Here is a 22,649-nt window from a genome sequence, read left to right on the forward strand (position 1 = left end):
ACAACAATAAAAATGATATTAAAAAATAAAGTGTAGTGTTAGTTTAAGGAGGGACAAATGAACCCACAAAAATAACAGAGTCTAAAAACAGACCATATATCTCATCACCTGGATTACATCAAAGGGACTAATTCAGTGAGAAGAGAATTATGTTCTAGACAAATGATGCTGGAACAGATGACTGTCTATGCAGAAAAAGCCACTTGTGCCCCACACCTCATACTATATATGCAAATTAATGGTTTTTAAAAAAATTTTTTGGTTAGACACAATACCTTTATTTTGTTTATTTATTTATTTTTATGTGGGGTTGAGGATCGAACCCAGGGCCTCACGCATGCTAGGCAAGCGTTCTACCACTAAGCCATAACCTCAGCCTGCAAATTAATGTTTTAGAGGCATCATGTCAACACCCCAAAAGTTTCTGTTTTCAGAGTATTTCAGATTTCATGTTTTAGAGTCACGGATGTTCAACCGTGTCAGACAAAATACTTACATCTATATATAAGTATATACTTATATCTATATATAAGTATTATATATATATACTTATATATCCTGTATATCTTAGCTATACCTCCTCAAACTAATAAGAAAAAAGAAATGCTCCATTAAAATGGGGAAAAGATAAGAGCAGGTACTTCAGAAAAAGAGAATGGTCAAATGTCTCACAAACATAAAAAAAAGATATTTAACATCATTAAATCCACCATCATTATGGAAACACAAATTAAAATTGCAATGGCTTTCCATTATCTCCCCCATGAATACTAAGGACTGGGAAGGATGTGGACCATCTCCAATTCTCATCACTCCTGACAGGATCATAAAGTGGTCCACCACTTTGGAAGAGTAAACATAAGTTAACCCTATGGCCCAACAATTCCCAAAAGAAGTAGATGAATATTTCCACAAAAAGCCATGCATGACAACATTCAGGAAAGCTTTAAACATCATAGCCCCAAACTGGAAACAACCTCACAGGCCCATCAACAGAAGAATGTGATATACTCAAGACAATGCAATACTAAGCCAGAATATATATAAAATAAAGATACATATAACAAAAACATGGATCAATGTCACAGATATTAGATTGATTTAAAGAAGCCAGATGCACAATTCCATTTATATGAAGTTCAAAAATGAGCAAAATTTTAAGATATGAAATCAGCATGGGTGCCCAACAACAGATAAATGGGAAAAGAAAATGTAGTATATACACAATGGAATACTATTCATCCATAAAGAGGAATAAAATCCTATCATTTGCAGCAAAATGAAATGAAGTGAGGACATCATGTTAAGTGAAATAATTCAGACACAAAAGCAAAGAGCTGAAAAATGTTAATTTGAAAACAGAATAACAGTTACTAGAGATTGGGATGGGTATGAAGAAGGAGGTAGGATAAGAAAAAGGAATTGGATTTGATGAGAACTCTATATGAATGTAAGGAAATACCAAATCGAACCCTATTAAAATAGTCAATTAATACATGTTAATAAAGAATTGAAAACAAATGAATAACTCTTGTCAATGTTGACAGCTATTTGAGGAGGGACATCAGGAAGAGCATGCAGGAGTCTCTAGGTGCTCTCTCAGTTGGGTGGTGGTTTACATGGGTATGTAGATATTGACATTTCATCAAGCTGTAAACTTTTTTTAAAAAAAACAGAAGTCAAATTTTATCAGTCAAAAATATTGTTTTATATTAAAAAAAAACTAGTGAAGTTCAGTTCTAAGAACTGAACTCACCCATTTTTGTTATATACTTTTCTAAAGTTTTTCTAATAAACAAGGTCCTGGTGATCCCTGGGCTACATCAGGTAAGTACAACTACAATTTTGATACCAAGGTAAAGCGCTCTTTTGTGAAATTAATTTTCTTGCTCTATTTTTTTTTTAGTTTAAAAAAATTATTATTGGTGCATAAGTTACACTTGGACATACTAGGATATGCACATAATTTCATTCTCCAGTACCTCCCTAATGCCTTCTCCTCCTCCCTCCCCAGGGTCCCCTCTCTTTCTTACTGGTTTCCCTTCTATTTTCATGAAATCCCCCTTCTTTTTTCCACTCTAACAAATGAGAAGATATAATGCTGACTTTCTGAGTTTGCCTTATTTTGTTTAACTTGACAATGTCCCATTCCATCCATTTTCCTACAAATAACAGGATTTTATTCTTCTTTATGGCTGAGTAAAACTCCATTGTATAGATATACTATATTTTCTGTTTCCATTCATCTATTCGAAGATACTTAGGCTGGTTCCATAGTTTGGTTATTGTGAATTGTGCTACTATAAACATGGGTATGCATGTATCTCCACAATACACTGAATTTAATTCTTTTAGGAAAATACCAAGGAGTGTTATAGCTGGGTCATATGGTAGTTCCATTCCTAATCTTCTGAAGAACCTTCACACTGATTCATATAGTGTAAATTCATATAATTTACAATTCCAGGTAAAAGTGTTCCTTTTTCCCTTACATCTTCACCAGCATTTATTATTTATATTCTTGAGTGAGATAAAATCCCAGTGTAGTTTTGATTTGCATTTCCCTCACTGCTAGCAATTTTTAACATTTTTTTCATGTTTGTTAGCTTTTTTTTTTTTTTTTTTTGAGTAATGCCTCTTTAGTTCATTTGCCCATTTATTTACTGGGTTATCGGTTTTATCAGTGTTGTGTTTCAAGCTGTAAACTTATCATCTCTTTACTTGACTGCATGTTATACTTTAATTAAAATAAAGAAGACTGGCTTACTTGCAAAATCCAAAAGCCTTAAGATATGAACAAAGAGGTCTTCTGGCTTTTTTGTCTTCTTTGGCTTCTAGGACCCCTGCGGTGAACTCATACAGCTCTGATGGGATTTTGGCATCTGCTCTCTCCAAGTAGCGCAGAACACCAACTGCATGGCTCGCATTTCTCTCCGTTAGCAGTAGGACAGATTTGGTTTTTTTATCTCCCTGCTCTGCAGGAGAACCCTTAAAATGGGAGTAAATAAAGAAAGCAAATCATTCATACCAGTCTCAGTGAAACTTTATGGACTCTAAATTTGTCATTACACAGAAAATGATAGTCAAACCTGTTCAGTTAAACTCTGAAAATGATCTGACATGCAATATAGGCGTCCACCAAATATCTTTGGTGAGGAAGGGAAGCTGAAGTGAATTACACACGTGGCATCAGTGATGGCCAAGAGTGGTATGCAATCGTCAGTTAAGGCTGGAGGAAAGATTTCAACAATTTCCCATGAGACACACTTACTTTAATAAGCAGTCCCCAAAACCATCCTGCAAAGCATTTCTGTACTATATTTTACTTTATGTCTTGCAATGCTAGGGATCAAACCACAATCTCATACTTACTATGCCAGTACTCTACCATGAAGCTATATCCTCAATCCTTCATTTTATTTTTAGGAGGCAAAGAAACTTCTTACCCACTTTCTTCCCCAAATGCCCCACACCAGTGATTAATTCCAGAGACAAGTGGCTTCATTTTTAGCTTGAAAAATGTCTTTTTCTATTACAAATCCAGGCTGCCCAGATCTTTTCGTTTTTTTATACATTCTAACTTTTGTATTTCTAATATTTAACCTTTTTATAATTTATGATGTTTCAATATAGGTACAGATGCATTATGTACAGCTAGATACAGACTTTATAGACTACATATACATATACACAGACTTTATATATTCAACAGTAATCCTCAAGCTAGAATTCCAGGTAAAGTGTCTAGATCAACGGTTGCTGCCTATTGACCTATGAGCTCTGAGGCACCTAGATTCATCTCAATATGAGAATCTTTTTGGAGGTTAATTTTCATTTTGAAATTAACATTACTAATAAATTCTGAGTAAATCTTGGAAATAATGAGAAATATGGAGGTGAAATATATAAATTAAGACATGATTCCTATGAGCTAACCTTTGTCTTCTGAAGTAGAAATTAAAACACTTACCTAATACAATATGGGAGCCAGAACTTAATTTCTTCTTCCAATGTTCTAAAACACTTTTTAAGTTAAAAACCATTTCTTTATGCATTTTCAAGCAAAATATTGAATTGCTTTCTACTACCTAAAGGTAAAACCACAGAGGCCAGTTCAAAATCAGGAACATGAGCTTGAAGCCAGCTGTCTCATCAAGTTAAGTATCAAAGTATTCAACTGTAAATCACCTCACTGACCCAGTAATTCTTTGAAATGACTATGAAATTAAGTAAATATATCTCCAAAGTTCTGTTGTAGTTCATATAAAAATTTGCTCAAGTGAAACAAACATCATTTTGCTAAAACTATTTCCCTTCCTTTTAAAAATAATACATATACACATATGTATGTATAAGTATATATAAAATACATGGTACTGTTGTCAACGTGTTTTTTTTTTTTTTTTCCCCCTTCCAGTACTGGGGATTAGGGCCTCACACATGCTTGGCAAGCACTCTACCATTGAGCTATATCCCCAGTCCAATAATGGCCTTTTAACTATACTATTTAGCTCATTATTATGTACCGAAAGATGTACTACAGCTTCTTTTAATTTTTGTATTTAGCTTTGTACATTTTGGCAATTAATTAGCATTTTACAATTAATATGAAATTAGATAAAACTGAATAAGTCTTTAGCCAATTTATTTGGCTTTTCTGGTTACATGACAGTATGTTTTACTGTTATCTTCACAACTTTTTAAAATAGAGAGTAGTGATGTGGGCATTTTGTTCATCAACTGGACCCTTTCATGTTCTACCTTGACAGACCACCTGGCACTGTTCCCTGAGACTTACTCCCCCTGTGGGACCGTGCTTCAGGAAAGGCAAGGATCCCCCCCCAGGCCAGGCCTCCAGCTGTCAGTGCTTCCCAGCAGAGCCCACCTCCTCTTCTGATTGATGTTAAACTTGCAAAATGGCATCTCCCCACCACATATCAACTACCCAAGTAATTTTTTCCTCATTCAAGATTCAGCCACAGTTTAAATCAACAGGACAGGGACTCACCTTACACACTATTTCTGTTTCAGCTACAGAACAAGTAAAGATCAAGGTCTTTTGTGCCAGACTTGGAGTGAAATCAAGAACTTGGAGTAAAGTTGAGGTTTTTTCACATTCTAGGCAAAGATGCACGACCTGGTAATGAAATTCAGAAATGAAGTAATTTGATTTTTAAAATATTCAAAAAGTTCCAGTTTCACTTTTCATAGCTAAGTTATAATTTTAATAGAAAAGAATGCATAGGAAATCAAAACAAATTTAATTTACAATTATAGATTGGGGTATGAAATAGAAGCTACAGTCATCTAATATTAAGCCATGAAATACAGGCTACTTGCTTGTGCTCATCAGCTCCCCTCCCATTCATTCATCACCTGTTGGACGTTGCCATAGAGAGCAGCCTCCTCTGGGGCTGTAATCACAATGTAGGGATCATTCATGAACTCTCTGATTAGATGTTCTATATGTCTGCTCCAATGAATGCCAACTGCAATGATCTGATGTGGTGCAGATTCCCTTTCTTCAACTTCAACATTTTTTTTAAAGTTATCTAATATAGCAAACATCTAAAAAATTGATATAATTAATTTTTATTTCAAAAGACAGTAATAATTAGTTTGACAGAACATAATATGTAAAAAATTGCATATTTACTGTTTTCGGACAGGAGGAAGACTTTCCAAAACAAAAGTAAAGAGAGAAACTCACAAAGGAGAAAATGTTTTTTTGTTTCGGCACTGGGGACTAAACCCAGGAGTGCTTTACAACTGAGCTACATATCCAGCCCTTACTATTTTTATTTTGAGACAGGATCTCATTAAGTTGCTTAGGGCCTCACTAAGTTGCTGAGGCTAGCCTCAAACTTGCAATCCTCCTGCCTCAGCCTCCCAAGTGAGGAGGATTATAGGCATGCTCCTCTGAGAGAAAATGTAGCCAAATTCAGTGGTGCATATCTGTAATCACAGCGTGGGCAACTCAGTGAGACTATCTCAAATAAAAAAACAAAAAGGACTGAGGACATAGCTCAGTGGTAGAATGCCCCTAGGTTCAATCCCTGGAAACACAAAGGGAAAAAAGAGGAAAAAGGCAGGTGGGGGGGGGCATCGAGGGGAAAGAAAGAGAATATCAATGAGCATAAAACCCCACTATAAATCAAATTAAAGCACAAAAAACATCTTGGTAAATATGTGTTAACACATCTAATGGGATTAACATGCTCACATTTAAAAAGGTCAAAAAGTAATTACAAAAGATGACTGCACCACAAGAAAGAAAAGGAAATGATCTAGCAACTTTAGAAAATGAACATAATGATCAAAATGAATTAATGTTCAACTTAAGTAATCAAGGAAATACAAACTACAAGGCTAGACATGCAAACCAGTGGTAGAACACTGGCCCAGCATGCATGAAGCCCTGGTTCCATGCCTAGCACTGCAAAAAAAAAAAAAAAAAAAAAGATGCACACTGTACTAACAAGATCTGTTTACCAGCTAGCACGGAACAAAAAACCAGGCCAAGGCCTCCTACTGGTCGGAGGACAGCAAACATGGCATAAATTGTTATGCCCATGTGATTCAATATGCCCAGTAATAATAATAACCTTCAGAACAGGAAGTAATAATACAATGCTGTTAACTGCAAAATGTGAATTTTAAAATTATACATAAAATGTGCTCTTGATATTGAATACATGTATCAACAATTAGGAATTTTAAAAAGGAAGAAATAATCCAAAATAGTAGAATGATTGCCTCTGAGTGTAAGATGATTAGGGTATTGTATTTTTTTCAAGTGCTCTTCTCTATTTCTCAAAACTTTTTACAATAAAAATTATTGCTTTTATAATCAGAAAAACATTCATTATCTCAGTAAATCTTCCTGGGAGAGAAATGTTGCTTTTCAAAGAGAGATTTAACACTGGGAATGAAATTTCAAATAAACATTCTCTCTTCTAAATTACAGAAGTTAAAGGAAAAAATTCTTTTTAGATTAACCAATTTATTCCTTAACTAGATTCTTTTTCCTGATTCTGTTAATACTTGAATTTTATCTATTTTAGAAGTATATGTATACATTTAGAATAGTAATAACATCTAAATAGATGCCATACTTACCTGCTCATTAGCTTCAAGGAATAACACTTCCACCTCATCCAACACTAGATGACAAAGTCTAAGAAATAACAAGCTTTGGTATGTGAGAAGTCTCAGGAGGCTATGTGGTGTTGTGACAATAACATCGCCTACATTTTAAAAGAAAAAACAATGCCCATTTTAGATTTGTTTTACAGGTTTTCACAACATTTCCTTTGCTAAGATTCCACATACTGCTGCTTCTCTCCTCAGGTGCCCACCCTGGCTGAGCCCTGTCAGTATGGGACAAGCCTTGGCACTCCTACCAGGTTCTGCACTCCTGAAAAGCAGGAGGCTTTTAGTCAACACTGAGTTCAGCATCTAGCAAGCAGTAAGTGGTCAGTAGAAAGTGGATGAATGAAATCCTGTAGTTTTCTCAGCAAAACAGATGTAGGTCAAGATTGAACCTACATCATGGATACCCATCAATGAGTGACAAGCTAGGCTATCACACAAGCCTGTCATCTGCAATCCCAGACCTGCCTGGGCAGGGTCCCCTGTCTTCTACGGGGAAAGCCAAACTGCTTGGAAAGAATGCTTACACCCCCTTGGAAGCTTCATGTTTTTGGCTTCATCTTTGTGAAGTCCAATTGTTAATAACACAGGATGAAGAGGCCTGGAGGACATGCTATAGTCGCCCAGTAATTCAAAAATAAATTGGGCCTTTTTCCACCCTGGGCACACGATGACTGCAAGAGGCTGCAAAGACAAACAAATTCAAATAGTTTTGAACAGTAGTTAGAAATTGAACATAGTATATGTGAAACATCCAGAACATCTCCTTGTACACAATACGTGCTACTTCAGGTTTTGCTACCACCATCATCACATAGATTAGAAGAGTTAAAAATAATTTCATTAAAATAGATTTAGGGGACTGGGGTGATGGCTCAGCGGTAGAGCACTTGCCTAGCATGTGTGAGGCACTGGGTTCAATTCTCAGCACTGCATATAAATAAATAAAGATCCATTGACATCTAAAAAATATTTTAAAAAAACAGATTTTAGACACATTGAGCTAGATTTTCTTAGGGCTTAAACTAAGTATTGCATAAGGATTAATTCATTTAATACATTCTTATGGGTAGGGCCTACTATTACTTCATCTCACAGATGAGGCATCTGAGGCACAGAGAAGTAAAGCCAGTTGCCTAAGGCTACACAGTTCATTCTTGGTAGCAACATGATTTGAACCTAGGAAGTCTGGCTCCAGATTTCCTGCTCCTAAGCCCAAGGATGAACTAACCACTTCCTGAGAGGGCCTTAAAAAGTGGATAACAGCTCTTTCTTAGGAAATTACCTTCTGAACCCTACCCTCCACTAGCCCACAGATTCTCTTGAAGGTGCACCGCCTACCAAATACCTTCCTGGACACTTGCTATCTATTAATCGAAGAGAAGCCTAGTTTCCTCTTTCCTTTAGACAGATTCAGATGATAGTTTCCAGGCACAGACCTGAAGGCAGGTTGACCATAGGGCATGGAGAAAGTAGGGGAGACACAAGGGTCAAGACTTAAGATGGCCTTTTCTAACCCCAGCCATGGTTCTGCCTCAACACTAGCTGTATATCATTAACAGGGCTTAGCTGTTCACAAACTGGTGAGGGATGAGGGGGATAAATGCATTCATTTGATTAAATCAATATCTAATAACCAGCTTGAATTCCAAAGGGAAATCATCAAACTGCATGGCATAATTAGAAAGAGAGCTAGTATCTGTTCTAACTGCAACTCTAAGCTCATTTTGTACTGCTGTTTCACCGTTTGACACATGGTGGAACCCTCTGGAGTGCACCCTTTGTGTTAGGATGGAGGTTTTACACCCATCAGTTCCAAGAGCCCAAACTCAGAAAAGTGGACATCACTATTCATTGCCATTTGAACCCATACCCATTTCTCTTATCTCCATCTTTCTGTTACTTTCAGGTTCTTACACATGGGGAAATTATTCTAAAACAGTGTGGGGTACTATGAGATATTGAAGAATGTAGAATGAGACAACAGAAACTTAACTTCTAAGCCCACTTTCACACCATATCAGCTGTCAAGAATTCACCCAAGCAACTTATCATGACCTGGGTCTTCTCATGTATACAGTGGTGAGAATGATATACACCCTGACCATATCACATGGTTGCCATGACAATGACATGAATTAATATGAGATCATTTTATAAATTCTATGTTCACCTCTAAAAGCCAGAGCTTTCCTGCTCAGCCCATGACCCACAACCCAGGCTTGGATGAGAATCAGTACAGGAGAACAGGTGACCAGGAGACGAGAAAGGCTACTTTCTCACTTTCTTCTATCTTGGCAGTTGGAAAACCAAACTGAGTAATGTAACCGGAACTTTACCAAAGGTCAAGTGTATAATTAAAAAAAATAAAAATTTAATTCATTTTTGTTGTGAAACAAAATTGTCTTAAACTTACTCCGTTTCTACTTGGTAATGACTTGTAGCAGCCCCCCGTTTGCAAAATCGTAAGCAACGGTGGGAGGTACAACAAAGGGTCATTTCCACAGTGAGAAATGACAACCACATCACAGCCACGTGCTATGGGAGGCCAAGAGTAAGATTCAGTGTGACTGGGTCCCGGGAACTTATTTCTTTGAAGAGCCTACAAAAAAATCAACAACCAAAAACCACAATAAAGTAGAGAAAACAAACAATAGCTCCATATCATTGCCATTCTACTCCATATACCACTCAGTATATACACATTGATTAATCTGATATTTTCTGAGACTTACCCTGGTAAGTCCTTCTGACTCTTTTACTCAGTACTATACTCCTATTATATAAAATTTTGTTTTCCTGGGCTCCAATCAAAAGGAACTGGATGGTGATCCACTAGAGCTCACTGGATCAAGGATGTGGTTTTTTGATCTTATTCTCCCAATAATCTGCCAGTCCACCAGCCTCCCTTGTACAGCATTTTAAAAACATGCTTTTATTCATTTGTTTATCTATGTATCTCTCACTAAATCAAATTCTCCAACAGAGTTCTCTAGCCACACTGATATAATTTTCTAAAAGACTGAGTTCAAGAGCACCATAGGCTCTGTGATCCCCCTCCCCAGAACCCTGAGTCCCAGATGCAAAAGTACTGCTTACTCTTCTGCCAACCTGAGAGCTTCCAGGTAGACAGGTGCAACCTATGTGGTCTTTCTTGGTGAAATTCTTTGTTGTATGAACATTTTGAAACAGCTTCTTGGCAAAGAGTACAGGGGAAATACTTCTTTGTTATTTTTGAGACTGCATGTCTGAAAATATTTCTGTTCTACTCTCACACCTCATTACTATGTGAGTATGGATGTATAGGTGGAAATAACTTTTTTTTTTTCACCTCTAATCAACATCAATGTTTTTAGTTTCTTACTCATGTGAAAAATTGCCATAAAAACACTGAAATCTTCTCAATGAATCTAGGCTTAAGCTTGGCAATATTCCATATGTGCTTCAAAAATGATTTTATTCCAAAAAGACAATTATTGTCTACATGAAGTAACTCCTTTGGTGTTGCTATGAAGAAATCTGAGGTACCTGAATTCTTGTCTTGAGATGGGGACCATTTTTTCCTCTAGAAGATTTTGTGCTCTCTGAATCCAAGTTCAGATGCTTCAAACCCATACAGCTAATGTCTGTTCATAAGTTGTGCTGGCCAGTGTGAGATAGCTCAATGTGGAGATTTATTTCCATTAGGTTCAGGAAATGTTCCTGTTTTCTTCCTCAGAGATTTTACTGCCCCTCCTGTAACTCTTTCCAAAAAGCTGAGCTTGTCAGCACCATGGTGTCTGTGACATCCTCCTCCCCAGATCCCTGAACTCCAAATGGAATAGTCTCTGATGTCAACATGGAGCTTCCAGGTAGGCAGTGCAACCTGTGTAGTCTGTCTTATATGATTCAGTCTGAAATTCCATTTTCAGATACTGCACCTCAAATTCTTTTTTTTTCCTCCTTGATTCATCTTGTTGCCTTTTTGTTCTACTTTCTGCTGGCTTCTATTTTACATCTCAAAACCACTTATTTTCAAAATTTTTTATAATATTTTGAACTTCTGAGAACTTTTTTATTGATCTTTCTCTCCCCTCTCCTCCCTCCTCTTTCCAGCAAAAGATGCCATACCTTCTTTCCTCTGAGAATCTTTTTCTTTTATTTCTTCCTTCCTTTTTTTTCTTTTCCCTCTCCCTTTCTCTTTCTCTCCCCTATTCCTTTCTTTTTCTTAAGAGATGAGTCACACTATTGCCCAGACTGGTCTCAAACTCCAAGGCTGAAGCAATCCTCCTGCCTCAGCCTCCTGAGCAGCTATGACCACAGGCATGTACTGCTGCACTTGGCAATATTTATTTTCTAATATTTTCTTCTCCAGTCATTATTTCCTTCAGAGTTTGTTTTAAATTTTTTTTCTTAAGGTAAAGACTTTCTTCAGATGTCTGTTTCATATGTGTGTGTGTGAGAGAGAGAGAGAAAAAGGGTCTATGATTCTCATTATATAGATGTGAGAGAGAGAAAAAGGTCTATGATTCTCATTATATAGTTTCATATATATATATGAAAAAAACTAGTTTTGTGTTTCTTAAGTCACTAAAACCTGACTAAAGGCTCTGTGGGTGGGGCGAATCTAGTCACCATGAGAGTGAGATATCACTACAAGAAGACTGGGCAACAAGCAGGCATTCTAACTGGGAGAATTCCAAACACCATCATTAAGCACCACTACTCCGTGGTCACTCAATTTCTCCAGAAAGAGTCTCCAATTTTCTTCCTTAGAATAATATAAACTAGTTGCGCATTGTCAGGAAACAGGGTGAGTAGTTCACTGTCCACTCCTCTCCACCTCCTAGCTCTTTCCCTGTTAAGTCAACCATACTCTGCTACCTAGCTTTCATCCTCTAAAATTCTATGAAAATCTCCTGCTCATTCAAGACTTCTCTGTCACTCTTTTATCCTTTTGACTTTATTCCTATCTTTTAAAAAACAGTTTTAACCTCTTTTTTTAAAAAATTAGAAAAGAAACAGGTAAGCATAAATGATTGATTTACCAAGTGAAACCACCCATCTATGAAGCCATTTTGGAAAGAATGGCTAAGAAGTATATTACAATTGCCCTGTTATGTCTTCAAAGCCCCTTTTTCAAAGGCCCATTTAAAAACTTATTTCAGAAGGGGGTTTACAGTATATAATGGGTTTTCCTTAAATTAATTATTCATTTACAAGAACATATCCAGGACTTGAGAATAAATTATTAACAAAAACTTTATAAAAGAGAATTTCAAAAGCAAAGAAATTATACAATGTAACCTTATAACTTTTATTTAGAAATCCTTCTATGGGACTAGGGGTGTTGTTCAGTGGTAGAGTGCTTTGCCTAGCCTGCTCCAGGCCCTGGATTCCATCCCTAGCACTGGGAAAAAATAAAAAGAAAAAAAGAAAAAAAAAATCCTTCTACATTAGAAAAGGTTGGTATTTCTTCATGAATTTGGTTCTAAGAGCACTTTCACCTTTTTCAGGTCTGCAGACAGTGGTGACGTGTCGATGGTCAGGCAGGGATCAATCCTGTTCCGGAGCACCATGACAGGCTGCTGCATGCCTGACTTCAACTTCTGCAACTGAGTGATACAGACATTAGACAACCAGTATCTGCCCTGAACTCTTAGTACCAATATAGAAAGAAAAGAAAGCATATGATTTCAATGTTAACAACCTGAAAAACACCAAAACTACCTAAATGAAAGAAGATCACCTATTACCCAAATAAAAATAGAAATTTCTCTGAAGCACTAATTTACCAATCTATAAAAGCATGTCTTCAGGCAAAGTCCCCCACCCGAGGAGTTTCTCTTCTAATTTTAAGACTGGAAAGAGGAAGGAGAAGAATTTTTAAGAGCAAACTGTTTTCTCTCCTATTTAATTGTTTTTAGGGCCTGTAATACCTGCTGCAGATCAGAGATTCCATCAGCTCTCAAAGGATCAGGATTTAAAAATTGCAGTAATCTGTAAAATCATTAAAAAAAAACACTGTTAAGACAAAAAATATTATATTTCCTCAACTGTTATTTGAAGTCTTCCTTAACAGAGGTAAAATGGAGTCTCTACCCCAGGCCTGGCTATAAGCGGACTGCCTGCCTGCTCTGTTCTGTTTGATTAAGATACAAGGCCACAGTAGCATGCCTGTTTTATGCTTCCCACTTTCCAATCTTGTGCCTGCAACTGGACTGCAACAACTCTACCACCTAGTCCTTGTGCAGAATATCTGAGGATTCACCATTCTGCTTCATTAGCTTTATTATAGTTGAGAAAAAAAGCCCAGAGAGTACTTGCCCTACCACCTCTGCTAACTCAGTGGAAAAGAAATTTGAAATTGCTTTCCTCTAGACTAAGCCCCAGCCCTAGCCCTAGCCCTAGCCCCAGCTCCAGCCCCCCAGCCCCAATATGGGTAAGGACTAGTTACAGCAGGAGAGAACTCATAAACCATTTTCAGTGACAGGGACTTTGGAAGAAAAAGAGTGGATTTAAATATACATATTAAGTTACATTCTTTCCTAAACTTGATTTTATTTTTTAAAATGGGGTCTTGCTCTGTTGCACAATGGACTTGAACACTTGATCCTCCAGTGTCAGTCTTCCAAATAGCTGTGATTACAGGTGCATGTCATCATGCTTGCCACCTGAAATCCCATTCTTACATATTTTTAAAGTGCAAGAGCCACGAGATACAAATGTTTATCAACTGATGAATGGATAAATAAAATATGCCATATCCATGCAATAGTTTTTACTCAGCAATAAAAAGGAGTACTCATGCTACCAAAAAAAATAATTTTGAAGATATGATGCTAAGTGAAAGAAGCAAGTCATAAAGAACTAAGTATTATATGGTTCTATTTCCATATAATATCAAGAATGGGAAAACCTACAGTAACAGACAATAGATTAGTGGTGAGGGATAGGGAGAAGGGAAAGTAGAATGACTACTATCAAATACAGGTTTTTTGGGGGGCATGTAATAAATGTGTTCTAAAATTGGACAATGGTAATGGTTGCACAACTCTGTGAATATACTAAAAACCACTGTATTGTACATATCAAAACTGGGCTGGGGAGTAGCTCAGTGCAAAGGTGCTTGCCTAGAATGCATAAGGTCCATGGTTCAGTCCCCATTACCATATGCACACACATACAAAATGTAAATTTTAAGATAGATAAATTTTATCTTGACAAAGCTTTTTTTTTTTTAATTCTTTTTTAAAGCCACAATGAAGTAGAGAACCACAGAGGAGGCAATATTACAAACAAAATTTTAGAAGCTGGAAAGCAGATGGACATGTGGTTACTGACTTGGCAGATCCAAAACAGTTGAATCTAAGCCAGTCATACATAAGAAGACCAAATATATTCGCACAGAATAAATCTTCAGAAAGCTTAGGAATTAGGAACAACCTTCTCCTACTGTGGCAATATAGCAGGGGCATAAAATAAAGAAGGCAAACCCCAGATCCCTTTCCACTTCTCAATGCCAGAAAGCTACCCACCCCATCCTAGGGGAAGACCAGGGTTAATGTCCTAGAGAGGATCAAACAGAGCTCTTGGGACTGGGGCACTAGAGGAACAGCTGAAGATGGAGGGACTGCACTGAAAAGTGGAGGAGGGGAGTAAGGCTGAATAATGAGAACCCAGCTGGCCTCTGCCACTCAGCACTCAGGATATCTGTAGGACACTTTATTTATTTATTTAATTTTAAAAATATTTTTGATTAGGCTGGGGATGTGGCTCAAGCGGTAGTGTGCTCGCCTGGCATGCGTGCGGCCCGGGTTCGATCCTCAGCACCACATATCAACAAAGATGTTGTGTCCGCCGAGAACTAAAAAATAAATATTAAAAAAAAAATTCTCTCTCTCTCTTTAAAAAAAAATTTTTTTTTTTGGTTGTAAATGGATGCAACACTTTATTTTTATCTGGTGCCAAGGATCAAAACCAGTGCCTCACATGTGCTAGCTGAGCACTCTACCACTGAGCCATAAACCCAGCTCCTTGTAGGACACTTTAAAAGGGTAAATTGAGGGGCTGGGGATACAGTTCAGTTGGTAAAGTTGAGGGGGATACACTCAGTTGGAAAAAAAAAAGTGGGTAAATTGGGCTGAGCTCTAGCTCAGTGGTAGAGCACTTGCCTAGGGTACATAAGGCCCTGACTTTAATTTCTACCAACCATCCCCCCCCCAAAAAAGAGGAAAAGAGAACAAAAGAAAAACACTTGCAAATTAAAAATGTTTTATTATAAATTTAAAAATCAACATAATTGGTGGAGAATAAAGTTGTGAAAACATCCCAAAAAGTAAAACAAAAAGACAAAGAAATGAAAAATGTATTTTAAAAAATCACATCACAGTTGGGCACAGTGGGGCATGCCAATAATCCCAGCGACATGGAGGTCCATGACAGGAGGATCACATGTTTGAGGTCAGTCTCAGCAAGTCAGCAAGTCAGCAAGACCTAAACAACTTAGAGAGACCTGTCTCAAAAAAAAAAAAAAAAAAAAAAAAAAAAGGAGTGGGGATGTAGCTCACTGGTAAAAATAACCCTGGGGTTAAATCTCTAGTATATTAAAAGAAAAATCACATGTCCAACATGAAGAAGAGTTATACAAACTCTAGAAAACAGAGAGACAGGTGCAGTGGCACATGCCTACAATCCCAGCAACTCAGGAGCTTTGAGCAAATTCAAAGCCAGTCTCAGCAATTTAGCAAGGCCCTAAACTAAGCAACTTAGTAAGGCCCTGTCCCAATATAAAAAATAAAAAGGACTAGGATATGGCTCAGTGGTAAAGTACCTCTGGTTTCAATCCCCAGTACCAAAAAAAAAGGACAAGAATGTAAGATATCATTGAAAAAGTAAAAAATATTTTCCCAAAGTGAGGAACATAGTACTAGAACACTTTATCATGAAAATAGGAAAAAAAGAAAAACATTTACAAATGAAAAATGTGATATTATAAATTTAAAAACCAACAAAATTATAGGAACAAAGACCCTATAAGTTTCCTGAGAGAAAAAGAATGTCATATATAAATAAGAAATCAGAAAGCAATAAACTAGAAACTAGAAAATAAGGTAGAAATGCTTTCAAAAACTAATAACCAAAGTGTGAAAATAATCTAAAAGTATTTTTGCACTCTTGAAAAAGTTCAGTCTTTTCTGTTTCCCTCTTCAGGAAGCTATTAGAGGATATCCTTTACCAAAACAAGAAGTCAATCAAATAAGAGGAAAATGGAAAACCCAAAAGAAAGGAAGGAGACTCCATTCAAAAAGATTCAGTAATGTCAAGATGCTGGTGGCAGTGGACACAGGATGTAGCAGGCATGGGCACGGGCACAGGCAGGAAATTCAGAGAGTTCTCCCAGAAGATGCAAGCTAAATTACTGAGAGTATGTTTGGAAAACAGAGGGGGATTCTGGAGATGAATCTATAAAGATATATAGAAAACTAAAGAAAGAAAAAAACAAGAAACAATAATTTATTAATGTCAGAAAAACCAAGAATTTTTGCAAGAACAGAGAAGGAGCCACACTTGGCTCCTGTGAGGCTCCGCAGTATTTTCTACTCACAGACCACGGATGCTCATCTTATCAGAATCACAATGCAGGGGGGTGGAGTCAGGGGAGGGACCAAGTGTGGGATGATTAAGAGGGAAGAACCATGGGAATGATTAAACCATTCACAGGGCTTTAACAGAGAGCTCTGGGCAGGAAGGACTCAACTGCCTGTGTACAGGGCTTTCAATTCAGGCTTTAATAAGAACTGGTGTTCAAACTCTTGATACAGAAACAATATTATAAAGAATTTATTTATTTAGAAGAACTTCCCATTTTAAATAAGCAATAGAAGAAAATGGGGAAATGTTAAAATGTTTATAGGAAGAGAACTGAAGAAAAAAGAACATATTTTATAGTAGTACGCAGATATGGAAAGATCAGAAGATAAAGAATGCAAAAAATGGGGCTGGGATTGTGGCTCATAGGTAGAGCACTCGTCTAGCACATGCAAGGCCCTGGGTTAGATCCTCAGCACCACATAAAAATAAATAAACAAAATAAAGGTGTTAAAAAAAAGAATGCAAAAGAAAAAAAGACAGCTACAAGCTTACATTTAAACATCAGAGATGACAGATGGCAAGCAGGCCACTACTCAACTCTCCTATACCTAGACTAGATATCTTAGTCACTCATAAAATACTGTCCCCAGCACATCTGACACAATGTCAAAATCCTCTTCACCAAAATGCTGCAGGTAACTACTACCAACCAAATGGACTTAGAACCAATCACTAGTGGAACTTGGAAACAGTTTAGAAATGATGTATTGGTCTAATCTAAGCTTGCAGTCATCTCCAGATGCTCTCAGAGGAGCAGGGTTGTTTCTCTTAAACACCTAAAAAATCTGCTCTGTGGGTCCTAGTACTCTGGATGTGGACCCTGACACTCTCCCTGTTACCCAAGAAACCAGGTTTCAAAAGGAGAAGAAGGTATACTATCCTGGAACAGGGAAGATAACCAAATCTGGGGTGAACTCTTCCTGAATTTCTATAAGGTCTTTAAGGTGGTCCTTTAAAGATAAGTCAGGATGAATGGCAACATGCTAAAATTACTGTGTCCCCTTTCCTAACTAATGTTATTATTAAGTTACATGATGCCTGCAAATCCCTACTTTATCACCCTTAAGGAAAAGATCTCTTTTCTAGGCTGCCTTCATTACTTGACCAAAAATAATGGACACACAGTTCACCAGACTCTGAATGCCTGTTCCCTAGGCTCTGGACACAGCATAGCCAACCCCAGGACTATTTGATCAGATCCTAGGAAGGATCACATAATCACCAGGTCAGTCTCTGGATTTCTAAGAAACTCACTGTCTTCTTTCTTCCTTGACCTTTAACTTTGAGCCACTTTAAGGTTCCCTGGAACCATAGCAGACAGGATAACTAGTATACTTTCATCAGTGGATTCCAATAAGGGCCATTTAGCAGAATAAGAGAGAAGAATAAAACTTTTTTACATAAATAAAAGGGAATGAGATATTTCAAGGTTAATTTACCAGCTAGTAATTTAAAATAAATGGATAATGAAAGGCTTTGGTTCCAAAGGAAGGAACCACTTATAACAGCAAAACATTCAGGCATTAATGGGAAGAAGGTTGTCAAATCAGATGCCTTAACAGCCATCCCCAGCTGTAAGTTCCATGACAGCCTTCAAAGCCCTTGGCCCTGGGATACTATGAGGAGCTTGGACTGAGTAAGAAGCTGTGACAGGGCATCAGAGTGGCATCTGGGGAGCTGGGTGGCTGCAGGGCTGCTTGATCTATGCCCTCCTTCCAACCCCAGAGCAGCTAGTAAAAACAGCAAAATCCACCCACCTCTGAACTGTCTTAAATAAACTCTGTCACATTTGATACTCCAGAGTGGTTACAGTTATTTGGAATGTAAAACTGTTTAAACAGAAAGGGAAAAAAACTAACCTCAAAGCCTACAGAAGACTTACTGGTTATGTATTTTTTTACAGGAATGAAGTTTGAAATTAGAAATAAAATATGTAAATTCTTCCTGCTTATAATTTTCTTACAATTATTTCAATAAACAATTTGTATACACACGCCCCCAAATCTTACTTCACACAGCCATTCTTCTCATCATATTCTTTCTTCTCAGCCAATCTAAGTGGTTTCTCATTTGGCTTCTGACTTAAAGAACTAGAAATAAAAGGCATCAAAAAGTTTACTGAAATTTGTGAACCCAATTACTCCAACCCTAGAAATGACTTTATTTTATGACAAAAAAATTTAAGAATTATCAGTGAGGAATCAGTTGATATACCAAAGTGAATTTCTGTAAGAACTTATGATTTTCATACCTGTGGCTTAGACCCATACTAATTATAATCAGAAATTCTGGATAGAAAAAAGCAATGGAAAAAAAACCTGAAAGTATAAACAGAATCATGAGGAGTTTCATGGGCTTTTTCCTTCCTCTGTTTCCTTCCTCAGACCTCAGGGTGGCCTGAGACATGAAACTGTATAGCAAATACAGACATCAAAAATTTGAGAGAAGGGCTGGGGACATGGCTCAGTAGTAGAGCACCTGACTGCCTGCTTCAGGCCCTGGGCTCAATCCCTAGCATGGGAAAAAAAAAAAAAAATCTGAGAGAGGCTCCCTTTCCAGAGAGAACTGGGATTGTTTTTCTTTTTTCCCTGTTTCTCTCCTATGTTTGCCCCAAGGCCAGCTCCACCTTGGAGCTAGCAGCACAGTCCCTACAACCTCAAAAGAAAACCTGTCCCTACATCCAGAAAAACTGGGAAACTAGACCCTATAGTCCAAACAATATGTGAGGAAATCTACTGTTTTCCTCCATTATTTCTATTGCCATTTTGCTCCCAAAGTGGCCCAAGCACAGACTGCATAGCAGTTTCTCCAAGAGGAACTGTCTGTCTGGCCACAGAGACAGGAAAGGAGCACCTGGATCTGGTAAGCAGGAGAGAAACAGAGGGGGATCACCTATTGTGGACTGTGACCTAACAGGAATCTCAAGGTCACCCTAGGTTAAACACCTGCAGAACAGCCCCAAAGCAGCACACCAAAGGCTTGGAAATTGATAGACGCTGCAGCCACCCTTGGCAAGTGAGACTAAGCCTGAGTCATGAACCTAACCAAATCATTGCTGCCTGCTTAACACAAACAACAAGAATGCACTTTCTCCAGTGGGTTTTAACAGAACCAGAGTCTCATAGCATGTTATTCAAAATATCCATAATACAAACCAAAGTTATTCAACACATGAAGAACCAGGAAAATCAGATCAATTGTAAAGGAAAAAAAAGAATCAATACGTGCTAACCCTAAGATGGTTCAGAAGTAGGAATTATCAAAGAGTCTAACACAGCTATCATAATATGGTGCATAAAAAAAGTTTAGCATTCTTGAGTGGAAAAACAGAAAACAAAGAAAAATGAACTATAAAAAAATTTTAAAATGAAAAATATACCAAATAAAACATTCACAGAATGAGTTCAACAATAGAATGGAGATGACAGAAGAGAAAGATTAGTAGAACTGCTAATTTGAAAAGTGGCAAGAAAAAAAGGTTGAAAATGAAGCACTTCAGAGGCCTTTGGAACAATTATCAAAATTTTGAATTTTTTTTTTTTAAATCAGAGACTCAAAAGGAAAAGAGAGAAAACTGTTGCAGAAAAAAAAACTATAATAAAAGTGAATATTTCCTGCTATAGTTTGAATATTCTTGTCTCTTCCAAATTTCATGTTGAAACTCAGTGCCCATTGCAATTATACTGGGAGGGGACGCCTCTAGGGAGATGTGTAGGCCACAAGGGCTCTGCCCTCAATGGGTTAATGCCATAATGCCACTACAAAAAGTACTGGTGGGAGTGAGTTCTCTCTCTTTTGCTCTTCTGCCATGCAAGGAACAGTATTTCTCCCTGCCAGAAGACAGGCATTCAAGGTGCCATCTTGGAAGCTGAGATCAGGCACTTACCACAATACAAAAGTACTAGTGCCTTGATCTTGGATTTCCCAACCTCCAGAACTGTGAAAAAACAAATGGCTATTCTTTATAAATTACTTAGTTTGTGGTACTTTGTTATAGTTATACAAAATTGACTAAATTTGATGAAAAATAGAAAATTACAAAGAACTATTATAAATCCCAAGCATAAGAAACATGAGAAAAAGAACACCAAAGCATATAACCATCAAATTGTTCAAACCAGTAATAATGAAAAATCTTAACAGCAGAAAAAACACTGCAAACAGAGGAACAACAACAAAAAAAGATGACAGCAGATTTTGCATCAGTGCAACACTACCTTCAAAAATACATAGAGAAAAACAGTGTCAAATACTGTCAACCTAGAATTCATTCTATACCTAGCCAAAAATAAATAAAAAATAAAGCAGCAGCAGCAGCTAAGGGCTATGAATACAGTTCAGTTGCAGAGTGCTCTGCTATTAATCTAGAGTGTGCACAGATGCACACACATACACACACACAAATAATTTTTCAGACATAAAACCTGAAGAGTTCATCACCACCAGACCTGTAATAAAAAAAAATGTTAATAAAAGCCCTTTCAAGTAAAAAGAGTGGTATCAGATGGAAACATGGATCAACACAAAAACTGAAGAGCACCAACATAACTACAGAGGCAAATATATGTTACTTTTCTTATTATTTAAACCTCTCTAAAAGAAAACTGTTTGAAGTGATAACATTGTAGCATTTATAACACTAATAAAACACATGAAAACCATAGCATAAAGTCTACATGGGGGGAAATGGAAGTATACTATTTTAAGCTTTTATACTGCACATAAAAAGCATATGACATCATTTCTGTGATGTCATTAATGTCACTGGTGCATCTTGATGAGGATGGTGTTATAGTCAAAGAAGACTGTAAACCATTCTGCTTTCTATCAACTTGTAACCAACCAAGCACTGCTGCCATCTGGCCCACATTTGCTCCTCCTTCACATCACACCCACTCTGTGCCAACCTTCTCTGAACCTGCCTTACAAAACCACCTCTGTCCAACAAGGTAACAAGGGGATTCTAGAGTCAGTTTTCAGCGCTGTGCTACTAACCAATTGTCGCAAGATTTTTTTCTTTAAATTAATATGTTCAATAAAAAATTTTCTGGGCCACGCTTTTTGGAAAGAATACTTTCGTGTCATGAGAACACTGTACAATTTGGCCTCTGTGTCCGTAGGTTCTTCATCTGTGTTCAACCAACCACAGATTGAAAATATTTGGGAAAAAAACAAATTGAGTCTGTACTGAACATATACAGGCTTTTTCCCCCCTGGCATTATTACCTAAGCAATAAGTACAGCAACTATTTACATAGCATTTACATTGCATTAGGTATTATAAGTAATTTATAGATGATTTCAAGCATAAAGGAGGATGTGCATAAGTTACATGCAAATACTAATATATATAGTAATTGTGGCATGTCAGATTTTGGTATCCTTGGGGGTCTTGGAATCAATCCCCCAAGAATATTAAGGGATGACTACATAAGACTATATATATTTTCAAATCATACCTTGCTGTTGGGATATCTGGATCAGCATATATGGTTATGCCTCTTTTCGTTGGCCAGCATGCTGAAGATTCCACACACTGTAAAACAAATTTCAGAAAAAATATGTATGCTTAACAAGATATATATTCTTTGGGGACAAAAATTTAAACACCACTCCAGTCAATTTCTTGCACACACAAGACACAGAGAGACAAAAAACTATAAAGTTTGATGATTATGCCATCACTATAATCACTAGATTAATAGGCTCAGAACTGGGGTTGCAGCTCAGCGGTAGAGTGCTTGCCTAGCATGTGCGAGGCCCTGGGTTTGATCCTCAGCACCACATAAAAATACAATAATGGTATTGTGTCCAACTACAACTAAAAAATAAATATAAAAAAATTTTAAAAATAAAAGGTCCAA

General features: G+C 37.1%; 1 protein-coding gene across 2 annotated transcripts in view; it reads right to left on the reverse strand.

Moving 5' to 3' along the window:
* Positions 1–22,649, reverse strand: part of Tdrd12 (tudor domain containing 12) — a 69,980-nt gene that overhangs the window by 22,839 nt on the left and 24,492 nt on the right. For both annotated transcript variants that reach the window (XM_078032181.1, XM_021730086.3), the window contains exons 10-21: positions 22,245–22,321; positions 18,795–18,875; positions 13,071–13,131; positions 12,639–12,746; positions 9,569–9,754; positions 7,680–7,836; positions 7,120–7,247; positions 5,377–5,568; positions 5,009–5,137; positions 3,971–4,088; positions 3,090–3,229; positions 2,768–2,988 (exon numbers count right to left, since the gene is read on the reverse strand). In XM_078032181.1, the coding sequence (XP_077888307.1) occupies positions 2,768–2,988; positions 3,090–3,229; positions 3,971–4,088; positions 5,009–5,137; positions 5,377–5,568; positions 7,120–7,247; positions 7,680–7,836; positions 9,569–9,754; positions 12,639–12,746; positions 13,071–13,131; positions 18,795–18,875; positions 22,245–22,321 (1,598 nt within the window). The remainder of the gene's footprint in view (positions 1–2,767; positions 2,989–3,089; positions 3,230–3,970; positions 4,089–5,008; positions 5,138–5,376; positions 5,569–7,119; positions 7,248–7,679; positions 7,837–9,568; positions 9,755–12,638; positions 12,747–13,070; positions 13,132–18,794; positions 18,876–22,244; positions 22,322–22,649) is intronic.

Source organism: Ictidomys tridecemlineatus, chromosome 15 (genome assembly GCF_052094955.1).
Source record: "Ictidomys tridecemlineatus isolate mIctTri1 chromosome 15, mIctTri1.hap1, whole genome shotgun sequence".
Taxonomy (NCBI): domain Eukaryota; kingdom Metazoa; phylum Chordata; class Mammalia; order Rodentia; family Sciuridae; genus Ictidomys; species Ictidomys tridecemlineatus.